This window comes from Chiloscyllium plagiosum, chromosome 7, assembly GCF_004010195.1.
Source record: "Chiloscyllium plagiosum isolate BGI_BamShark_2017 chromosome 7, ASM401019v2, whole genome shotgun sequence".
Classification (NCBI taxonomy): domain Eukaryota; kingdom Metazoa; phylum Chordata; class Chondrichthyes; order Orectolobiformes; family Hemiscylliidae; genus Chiloscyllium; species Chiloscyllium plagiosum.
In genome coordinates this window covers 66,213,337-66,225,545 of record NC_057716.1, presented here as the reverse complement: position 1 = coordinate 66,225,545, position 12,209 = coordinate 66,213,337, and the positions used below count along the sequence as shown (strand labels likewise).

The window sequence follows — 12,209 nt, the reverse complement described above, 5'->3', positions numbered from 1 at the left end:
AATGCCTTACTGAAGTCCATATAGATCACATCTACCACTCTGCTCTCATCAATCTTCTTTGTTACTTCCTCAAAAAACTCAATCAAGTTTGTGAGACATGATTTCCCATGCACAAAACCATGTTGACTATCCCAAATCAGTCCTTGCCTTTCCAAATATATGGACATCCTGTCCCTCAGAATCCTTCCAATGACTTGCCCACCACCAACGTCAGGCTCACTGGTCTACAGTTCCCTGGCTTGTCCTTACCACCCTTCTTAAACAGTGGCACCACATTAGCCAACTTCCAGTCTCCCGGCACCTCACCTGTGACTATCGATACAAATATCTCAGCAAAAAGCCCAGCAATCATTTCTCTAGCTTCCCAAAGAGTTCTCGGGTACACCTGATCAGGTTCTGGGGATTTATCCACTTTTATGCGTTTCAAGACATCCAGCATTTCCTCCTCTGTAATATGGATATTTTGCAAGGTGTCACCATCTATTTCCCTACAATCTGTATCTTACATATTCTTTTCCACAGTAAATATTGATAACCTGTATGTCTCTGTCCAAGTTTTTGTTTCTATGATCTGTATGTACTTGTTTACCATGATCCTCCTGTACTGCTTGTAAGCAAAGCTTTTCACTGTACTTTGATTAATTTATTGTCACTTGTATCTATCAATCAATAAAGACACAAAGGCTTAAAGAAAACTGTATTCAGCAAAGATTTAGATCTACAGGATCAACTGTCAAAGTGAAGAATATCCATCATTTTGCAGACATCAGCATATCATTATTTCTGAACTCAAAAGGAACTGTGAGAATCCACACAAATGATCTAGGCTTTTGATGTTCAGAACATTATTTTGTCTGTCTATATAGTTTCGCACTCAAAATATCTGAATCAAATAGTCTGCCTTAATCATATACGTATGTGTACTCATTTGGAGTTTGTAAAGGAGTATAGTTTAAGTTGCCCTAATAGTAGGTAACTAATTCTTTATCTTCTATGTTTTTTGTTAAAGTTAAATATGTTACATTAAATAGGTATTTTTGGTAATTACAAATCTTGGTGTGAATTATTTTTGTCCTGTATACCAGTCAGTCAGGCAAACTAATTATGTTGCTGGTGTAATTGGGATCTTATACATTTTCAGATATTCCCAGTGAAATCATGACAATATCCTTGAAGCCAAGGGCTTTGCACAGTCTTAATGGTGACTGAAATGTATTTTTTATATGAATTGATAGCTCAGCATTTTTGTTCCCTTACCCATAAGCACCAATTGCATTGGGGCATATTGCTACGTTTGGCATGGTATTTGTGGTGTAGTAACTTTTGTTACTGCAAAGCTAGATCCAAAAAATCTTGTTGTTTGAATTGTCAACATGGGAAATAGCAAAATGAACTCAGTAATGTCTTTTTTATTAAATAAATATGAATAAACATGTAAATGTACAAGAGATCTTATCACTTGATCTTTATTTCTCATATTGCTGTTTTTATCACTTCTATTTCTAAAGTCTAATTGTATACCAACAATTTTCTAATATCTTAACTTGGCCACTTTTGGAATACTGCATTCAATTCTGATCTTCCTACTTTAGGAAGAATGTTGTAAAACTTGAGAGGGTTCAGAAAAGATATACAAGAATGTTGCCAGGATTGGGTGGTTTGAGCTATAGGGAGAGGCTGAATAAACTGGGACTATTTTCCCTGGAGTGTCAGAGGCTGAGGGGTCACCTTATAGAATTTTATCAATATATAATCTGATATTGTAGAATTTATCACATAGTTTAAATAGATTATTCCTCCAATAACAAGCGGGAAGTTGGCATTGAAGGAATGATTTAAAAAGCATTACTTTAGCTCAAGTAAGGTGTTTAATTAGGTTCCTCATGGTAGACTGGTTAATAAGGTTAAGTCACATGAAATACAGGGAGAACTAGCCATTTGGATACAGAATTGGCTCGAAGGTTAGAAGACAGAGGGTGGTGATGGAGGGTCACATTTTGGACTGGAAGCTGTGACCAGCTATGTGCCACAAGGATCAGTGCTGGGTCCACTGCTTTTTGTCATTTATATAAATGATTTGGATTTGAAATAGGAGATATTGTTAGTAAGTTTACAGATGACACCAAAATTTGTGGTGTCATGGACAGTGAAGAAGGTTACCCCAGGGTACAATACAGCCTTGATCAGATGGACTGATGGACCGAGAAGTGGTCAATGGAGTTTAATTTAGATAAATATGAGGTGCTGCATTTTGGAAAGGCAAATTAAGGCAGGACTTATATACTTAATGGTAAGGTCCTGCGGAATCCTTGCTGAACAGAGAGACTTTGGAGTGCGGGTTCATAGTTCCTTGAAAGTGGAGTTGCAGGTAGATCTGACAGTAAAAAAGGAGTTTGGTACACTTGCCTTTATTGGTCAGTGCATTGAGTGCAGAAGTTGGGAGATCATGTACAGGACTTTGGTTAGGCCATTTTTAGAATATTGTGTGCAATTCTGGTCTCTCTCCTATCTGAAGGATGTTATAAAACTTGAAAGGGTTCAGAAAAGATTTACAAGGATGTTGCCAGCATTGGAGGATTTGAGCTATATAGAGAGGCTGAATAGGCTGGGGCTATTTTCCCTGGAGTGTCAGAGGCTGAGGGGTGACCTTATAGAAGTTTATAAAATCATGAGGGGCATGGATAGAGTAAATCAACAAGATTTTTTTCCCCTGAGTAGGGGAGTCCAGAACGAGAGGGCATAGGTTTAGGGTGAGAGTGGAAAGATTCAAAAGAGACCTAAGTGACAACGTTTTCACACAGAGGGTACTGCACGTATGGAATGAGCTGCGAGAGGAAGTGGTGGAGGCTGGTATCATTACAACATTTAAAAGCGATGTAGATGGGCATACAAATAGGAAGAGTTTAGTCATTTATGTGCCAAATGCTGACATATGGGACTTGATTAATATCGGATATCTGGTCAGCACAGACAAGTTGAATTGAAGGGTCTTGTCCCATGCTGTACATCTGTATGACTCTGCAAGTACAGTCCTGGAGTGCTCTGATCATGTGGTCTGAAATCTGTTGGAAAAAACTAATCTTTCTACTCAGGCACTTCTGCACAACAAGAAATCCATAAAAGCAGCAGAGCATTCAACAACTCGGATCCATTATGGAACTGCTCACTTTTTTCTAATACAGATATTAACAGCTATTCTAATTTCACTGTTGCAGATTAAAAGATGCTAAATATGATGAAGGTCAGCCATTGGTAAATGAAGCAAAAGAAGGAAGCCCAACAATGATTCCAAGAATAAATATGGGCAACAACCCAATGATGATGAACAGTCTGACAAGAGATAATGATGAGGTATTTTAACACAATTTTTAATTATTTTGTTGATAACTATCCAGCAGTAAAGAATATCCCAAATCTTACCTTAAGTTAAATGAATGGAAGAAAGGTCAGGATCATGCAAGAGATTGGTATTCCTTCCCATGCAATTTTACTCTTTCAGATATAGTGAATCAATGAAGACACTTCACAAACACATTTATTATAAATTATTTGATTAAATTAAAATGAGCACCTTAAACAAAATAATTTAAATGTAATATTGTTGAGAACATTACTTTTGACAATTATGGTTGATGCTCAACAGAGTTCAGTAAGTTGCATGTTTATTGTTAATTACATTATTGCCTGATATTTAGTGTCATTTGAGGTGGAGGTGCCAGTGTCAGACTGGGTTAGATAAAGTCAAAAATGACACAACACCAGGTTATAGTCCAACGGATCTACTTGAACACACTAGCTTTCAGAAGGAGCAGTGCTCTGAAAGTTAGTGTTTTCAAATAAACCCTTGGATTATAACCTGGTGTCGTGTGACTTTTACATTATTCTAAAGATTAGCTTTTGTGAATATGTCATTTCTCTCAGTATTATAGAAAAAAAACTGGCTCTTTAGTGATATAATTCTCCAGTTCCAACATTGGTTCATTGTTGGGCGTTATCTTGGGTGTCTTCAACGTTGATTCCACATCCCTGGAATCTCATGGCATCAGGTACAGAGGGGCAAAGAAATCTCCTGCTGATCACCACCTATTGTAGTCCTTCAGGTGACAGATCAGCATTCCTCCATTGTTAAAACCTTTTGGAAGACGCACTGAGGAAACCAATAGCCCTACATTTACACTAATGGAAAATTTCAAAGTCATCATAAATAGTGGCTCAGTAGCACCATTGCTAAATGGCAGAGCTAACTCCAGAAGGCATGTTGCCAGACTGGGCCTGCAGCAAGTGCAGAGAGAACTAATGAGAGGAAAACACTTACTACATTTTGTGTTCTTCAAGTCAGTCACTCAATGATCTCAGTCCCAGGACATCGCTACAGGAGTTCTTCAAAGTAGTGCTGTAGGCCCAACCATCTTCAGCTACTCCGCCTTCCCTCCATCATAATGTCTATCACTAGAATAGCGATGATGATTGATGATTGCCCGATATTTAGTGCCATTTGAGATTCCTCAGATACAGAAGCAATCTTTGCACATATGCAGGAAGACCTGGACAGAACTTTGGGTTGAGTTGATCAGTGGCAAGTAACAATGGAGCTATACTTTTGTTAGACAGTAAACATCTTAAACAAAAAGGTGGAAATTCAGAGACTTAAAATTGATAAACAAGAGATATTGACTAAGCTGTATGCACTGTAAGTTGGTGAAGTGCCAGGATGGGAAACATTCAAGATTACTAAGGTAAGTCATTAGGAACAAATCACTGCAGATGCTGGAATCTGTACAGAAAACAACAAATGCTGGAGATCACAGCAAGTCAGACAGCATCTGTAGAGAGAGAGAAGCAAGCTAACGTTTCGAGTCTAGGTGACTCTTCATCAGAGCTGAAGTGAAGTGTGGAGGGGATAGTATTTATGCTATCTTTGAGAGGGGGTAGGGATAGTGGTGTTAGTGCTAATGGAGAAAAGATGTTGATAGTTCAGATTATAAGATTGGAATGTGAAAATGGCAGAATAATGGTGTGTCTCCTGCCAGACTTTAAAGGACAGTAAGTGGAGTGGGGGGAGGTGAGGACATGATAACAAGCTAAAAGAAAGGGAAGAAGTAGGAGTTGGATCACAATTTAAAGGTGTTGAACTCAATCTTCAGTCTAGAAGGCTGTAAAGTGCATGGTCTTAAGATGAGATGTTGATCCTCCAGTTTGAACTGTGATTCACTGGAACACTGCAGCATGCCGAGGACAGACATGTGGGCATGTGAGCAAGATGCTGTGTTAAAATGACTGGCTATGTAGCCGTAAATTGTAAACCAACTCTTATTTCTTCCTTTTCTTTTAGTTTATTATCATGTCTTCCCCTCCTCCCACTCCACTTATTGTCATTTCAAGTCTGGCAGGAGACGCACCATTGTTCTGCCATTCTCACATTCTGATCATTTAATCTGAACTATCAACATCTTTTTTCCATCAGTACCTTACACCAACTAGTACCCCCACTCTCCCCAAACTGTAGCGTAAGTGCTGCCCCCTTCACAGAGACTCGAAACATTCGCTTGTTCTCTCTCTCCATGGATGCTGTCTGACCTGCTGTGATTTGCAGCATTGTTGTTTTCAAGTGATTAGGAATGCTTTCTAGGATTTTTAGTCCAGCAACACTGAAAGAACAGGGATATAGTTTCAATTCAGGATTGTGTGGAGGAGAACTTGAAAGTGATGGGGTTCCCATATACCTTCATTTTCTGTGTTTCTCCACCAAAATGAATCACTTCACATTTCTCTGATTCAGATTAGATCTACCATTTGTTTGTCAATTCCAACAATTTGGCCATATCCTTTGAAGTTTTATTTCAGCATTCTCATTTTTTGTAATGTTTATAAGTTTCATATCTTCCACAAATTTTGAAATTGTGCCCGGTACACCAAGATGTAGGTCATTAACTTACATCAGAAAGAGCAGACGCTGACCTAACACTGGGCCTTGTTAGCAGAAAATAACAACCCTTATTTTGTTTTATACTGGCATGTTATAAATACAAGTCATTTATTTCAGCAGAGCTTCTTGGCTCACAATATTAATAAAATGGTGAAACGACCAAGGCCATGGAGGATATAAAATGCTTCATTGGTAATTTCCCATTACTCGAGAAAATGCTTTATCAATTCTATTCTCAAAATCTTAAGCTGACAAATATTTATAAGTTGTGATGAAATATTTTCTTTAGTTCCTAGTACTTTTGCACTTTTCCTTCTTATTTGTTCCTATCATCATCATTTATTACTTTATACTGTCAAATTACAAAATTACGTGACCTAGCTGTGTTTGAATACATTGTCAATGCAACTCTGACATGTATGTCACAATAAGTGTAAGTTTGAATGTTAGAATTTACTCATTAACATGATTAGAATTAGGCAATAAATATTTCAAAGCAGTTAATTAAATTGTCCTAATTTGTCCATGCCTCCCTGCACAGAAATCATATCAAAAAGGTTGGAATACCTATGACAATCCTACCATGGAAAATGAGTACAGCAGGAAAAGGTACTACTGAGCTGACAAAAACATGGATAACAGCACCTACAACAAAAAGACAATTTGCTTTTTATTTTCATAAAACTGAAAAAAGAAATAAATTTTATTAATCTTGCAATGCACAATGACTAAGTAATGTAGCTTTAGTACTTGACATTCAAAATTATTCACCATAATCATTTAATTGTTTTTTAATTCAATTTTAGTTTTGTTAATTTACAAATAATACATTTTGTGATATATTGATCAAACTGTGTGTAAAAGCATGTAAAATGACCCCATTATTCCAGCCTCAAAACTTATATTTTGCTTATACTCAGTGTGAGAGTTGACCCCGTTTGCAACCACAGCTTGTCCGAGTTGTATTAGTCATGAATTTCAATCTTCCAACACACAAATGCCTGTTATACATACCAATATCTTGTCGTTGGAGGTAAGGGATTAAGCTAACAATATGGGCTATGTTGTGAAAATGGTTGGGACCTTAAAACATGACTACTGTTTGTGCCATGTGCCAGTGACACCCAAACCAGCAGTTAACTTTTGTATTTGGTATAAACACCAAAATTGTTTTCTGATTGTGGTGGGGAGAGGGGTTGATGTTTCTAATCTTGAATGGGTGACTTAATACGAACATAATTGATGATTTGACTTGTAAAATTTTGAATTAATAGATACAAAATATGAGTAGAATGGAAAATATTAAAAATGTAAATGCGCATGGAATCTTTGAGCCAAGTGGCCTGTTGCATTGTCAGAATTTCAATTAAAAAAATGTTAATTCAGCTGGTTAGTAATTATCATTATTCTCAGGGCAAATATGGTTTACAATGCTCAATATTCTTACAATGAATAGGCTGGTGTATGTTGTTAAGTAGTGCATAAATACAAAATGTACAGTGAAATGTGTGAAAAACAATTGTGTTGCTTAATGACTGAAAGTATAGAAATTGCTTGAAAAAATGCACAGATTTCAAATGCAAATGAAATAAACACAATTAATATATTTCAGCATATCATTACTAATGAATTTACTCCTGTCTAGTTTCTACACAGTTCATGATGTGCTTGTACAGTCTGTCAACTTCTTTCATAGATAGAATGAGTAAACTTTTATTGCATATACTTAACATTTACTTGTAGTCCAGAGGATAAGGTTTTGTCTTCTCCTGATGTCAACAGTACATCCAAATTTACAGAGGACACCAAAATAGGAAAAAGTGTGCTGCTGGAAAAGCACAACCAGTCTGGCAACATCTGGAACAGGAGATTCGATGTTTCGAGCATAAGCCCTTGTGGTTTCTGGAGGTCAGTCTCTCAGCCCCAGGACATTCCTGCCAGAGTTCCTCAGGGTAGTGTCCTAGGCTGCTTCATCAATGACCTTCCCTCCATCATAATGTCGGAAATGGGGATATTCGCTGATGATTGCACAACGTTCAGCCCCATTCATGACTCTTCAGATACTGAAGCAGTCCATGTTGAAATTCAATAACACATGTACAATATTCAGGCTTGGGCTGACAAGTGGGAAGTAACATTTGTACCACACAAATGCCAGGCTACGACCATCACCAATAGGAGACAATCTTATTACCACTTCATCACATTCAATGGCGTTAACGTGACTGAATTCCCCATTATCAACTTCCTGGGGGATACCATTGATCAGAAAATAAACCGGGCCCACCATATAAATACAGTGGCTGTAAGAGCATATCAGAGGCTCAGTATACTGCAGAAAATAACTCACCTCCTGACTCCCCAAAGCCTGTCCACCATCTAAAAGGCACAAGTCAGGAATATGATGAAATAGTCCCCAGTTGTCTGGATGGTTGCAGTTCCAACAATACTCAAGAAGTTTGACACCAAAACAGCCTGCTTGATTAGCATGATGTCCACACACATCCACTTCTTCCATTACTGGCACTCTGTAGCAGGATGCATTATTTACAGGATGCATTGCAGAAATTCACCAAAGATCCTTAGACAGCATCTTCCGAACTCACAACCACTTCCATTTAAAAGGACAAGGGCACCAGCACCTGCAAGTACCCCTCCAATCCATTCATCATCCTGACTTAGAAATATATTACTATTCTTTCACTGTCACTGGGTCAAAATCCTGGAATTCCCTACTTGCAGGTATTGTGGGTCAATCCACAGCACCTGGACTGCAGTAGCTCAAGGCAGCTCACCACCACTTGTCCCAGGGCAGCTAGGGATTGCCAATAAATCCTCGCCGGTGAACGACATCCATGTCTCATGATTGAATAAAAGACAGGATACAAACAGTTTAGAAAGAGATATTGAAAGGTTATATATGTGGGCAAAAAGTTGGCAATTAGACCATAATGTGGGAAAGTGAGAAGTTGTTCATTTTGGAAGGGAAAAGAAAAACTATATTACTTAAATGGAGAAAACTGCAAAAAGCTGCAACACTAAGGAAGTTGGGGGTTACTTATATAGTATTATAGAAAGCTAGCACATAGATGCAATAGGTAATCAGTAAAGTGAATGAAATTTTGGCCCAAATATCAACAGGGTTAGAGTTTAAGAATAGGGACGTCTTACTGCAACTGTACACGTGCTGGTGAGACTACATCTCAGAAGTACTGTGAGCAATTTTGGTCCCCTCATTTAAATTTAGATTTAATTGTCACATGTATTCAAGTACAAAAGCACAGGGTTACAGTGAAAAGTGCATACTGTTGCTATACAGCGCCATCTTAGATACAAAGGTACCTAGGTACAAAACAGCTTAGATACAAAGTAGTAAAAGAAAGAAAGTTTAAAAATTTAAGCATTACCTTCCTAGAATAAGTAGAAAAATAAAAATATATGGTAGTAGTTAACATTAAAAGCCTTCTTATTACAAACTAGAAAAAAAAAGCAATAATGTTGAAAGTTCAACGGCCTTTAATGATTCTTAGACTTAGCTTGCTCTCTGGGAGATCTCAGCTGCCAGTCCTCTTTTAAAGTTAGGTATAGATTACTTACAGTGTGGAAACAGGCCCTTTGGCCCAACAAGTCCACACCGACCCGTCGAAGCGCAACCCACCCAGACCCATTCCCCTACATTTACCCCTTCAACTAACACTATGGGCAATTTAGCATAGCCAATTCACCTAAGCTGTACATTATTGGACTGTAGGAGGAAACGGAGCACCTGGAGGAAACCCACGCAGACACGGGGAGAATGTGCAAACTCTACACAGTCAGGTGCTGTGAGGCAGCAGTGCTAACCACTGCCAGCGTGCCGCCCATTTTCATTGGAGACAGTTCAGAGAAGGTTCACTGGGATAATCTCTGATATGAAGGGATTGTCTTATGAGCAAAGGCTAAACAGGCTGGGACTCTCCTCACTGGAGTTTAGAAGAATGAGGGGTCATTTCGAAATGTAAAATTTTTTTAAGAGGATTGACAGAATGTTTCACCTCATGTGAGGGGTCTAGGACCAGATAGCCTATTATTAGAACAAAGGGCCACCAATTTAAAACTGAGATGAAGTGGAATTTCTTCTCTCAGAAGGTTGAGGGCCTTTGGAACTCCTTACTAAAGAGTTCTTGCAGTTAAGTTCTTATAGTTAAGATTGTGATAAATAGCTTCTTGATCAGTTGTGAAAGGACAGAAAAATTGACATGAGGAACGTCAGAGCAGCCAAGGTCATGTGGAATGACACAGCAAGGTCAAGGGAGAGAATGGTTTATTCCTGTTCCTATTTCTTATAATCTTATGGCAGTTGCATTTTTAAGGAGGTAGTTGCCAATGACTGCCGATAGCAGAATTGGCTGCAGAAAGCAGCAAAAGATTTCAGTGCAGCGCTGAAGGAGTTCTGTGCTGTTGAAAATGCTACTTAGCAGAAGTGATGCTAAACTGAGGTCTGTTCTCATAAAGATTCCATGAAGAAGAGTGATGGCAGTATTTTGGTTAGTGTTTATCTCTCAATCAACATCACAAAAACTGATTTGTTCATTTTCACAATGACTACAGTTCAGAAGTAATTAATTGTCAATAAAGCACTTAGAAATGGCTGATGGTTGTATAAAAAGCTAAATATTTTTTTTTCTTTTAGTTTTAATGATGAGTCAATGATTAGCACAAATGTTCAAGTTTTTGAGGATGGGGCTCTACATGACCCACACTGGAAGTGTTGCTGCTGCAGCAAAATCTCTGAAGGCAGAAAATTTTGTGGGGAAATGCTTTCAGCTCAATTTTTTGGTCTCAGATATAAAAATTCTGCAGAATCATATAATTATCAAATTTTACAGTACATAAGGAGCCCATTTGATCCATTTTTGTCTCTCCTGGCTCCTTAAACAGCTACCCAGCTAATCGCATTCTCCAGCCCCACCTTCAAAATGGTCTAATTAATCACTTTCAAATATATATCCAGCTCTTTTTTGAAACCTTCTATGGCATCTGCCTCTGCCATTATCCAACAGAGCACATTTGAAATCCTAACAACTCTCTGAATAAACTCTCTAAGTTTCTCCTCACCCCACTTCTAGCTCTCTTGCTGACAGTCTTGAAATTGTGACCCCTACTTACTGACATACCAACAAAGAGAGACAAAATATGCTTCTTTATTCTGTCAAAATTGTACATGATTTTCAGTACCTCAATAAAATTTCCTTTTAATCATCTCTGCTCCCAAGAAGAATATGAACAATTTCTACAATCTTTCCTTGTGTCTAAAATCCCTCATTCATGGTATCATTCTAGTAAATCTCCTTTGAACTTTCTCCAGGGCTTTAACATTCTTCCTTAAATGTGAAGACTAGAACTGATCACAATGCTTCAAATGTAGTCTGAACAATGATATGTATAGGTGTAGTAACACCTCTTTGCCTGTATACTCAATACCTCTACTTAGAAACCAAGAATCCCATAAGCATTCTTAACAACTGTCTCAGCTTGCCGAGCCACCTTCAGAGAATCATATATATGAAACCAATGGTCTCTCTGCTCCTGTACTCTCCTCAAATTTGTATGATTGAGCTTGCATTGTCCCTCCCTGTTTCTTCTAACAAAATGCATCATCTCCAGAAAGCTGGAGATTTGAAATTAAAAACAGAAAGTATCTGAGAAACTCAGCAAATCTTGCAGCATCTCTGGAGAGAAAAAGAAAGTTAATGTTTCGACTCCAATATGACTCTTCTTCATAACTGAAAGAGATTTTTAAAATGCTGCTTTTTATGCTGTTGGCAGAGGGGAGAAGCAAGTGGAACAGATTATGAGGATGCCAAGTGACAAGTGGTGTTCCTCAAGGCTTAGTGTTCAAACCACAACTTTTCACTTTTTATATTACAATCAAGATGAAGGAACTGAGGGCATTCTGACTACGTTTACAGATGATACAAAGATAGGAAGAGGGACAGGTAGCATTGAGGAGGCGAGGAGGCTGTGGAAGGATTTGGACAGGTTAGGAGAGTGGGCAAAGTGGCAGTACAATGTGGGAAAGCGTGAGGTCATGCATTTTGGTAGGAAGAATAGAAGCATAGACTATTTTCTAAATGGGGAGAAAATTCAGAAATCTTAAGTGCAAAGAGACTTGTGAATTCTAGTCCAGGATTCTCTCAAGGTATACTTGCAGGTTGAGTCAGTAGTTAGGAAGGCAAATACAATAATGGTATTTATTTTGAGAGGACTTGAATATAAAAGTAGAGATGTACTTCTGTCACTC

General features: G+C 38.1%; 1 protein-coding gene across 3 annotated transcripts in view; it reads left to right on the top strand.

The window, feature by feature from the left end:
* Window positions 1-7,532, top strand: part of LOC122551665 (mucin-13-like) — a 70,704-nt gene extending 63,172 nt beyond the window's left edge. For all 3 annotated transcript variants that reach the window (XM_043693958.1, XM_043693957.1, XM_043693959.1), the window contains 2 exons: window positions 3,216-3,351; window positions 6,468-7,532. In XM_043693958.1, coding sequence (XP_043549893.1) covers window positions 3,216-3,351; window positions 6,468-6,545 — 214 coding nt within the window. In that variant the 3' untranslated portion in view covers window positions 6,546-7,532. The remainder of the gene's footprint in view (window positions 1-3,215; window positions 3,352-6,467) is intronic.
* Window positions 7,533-12,209: the final 4,677 nt, after the last annotated feature.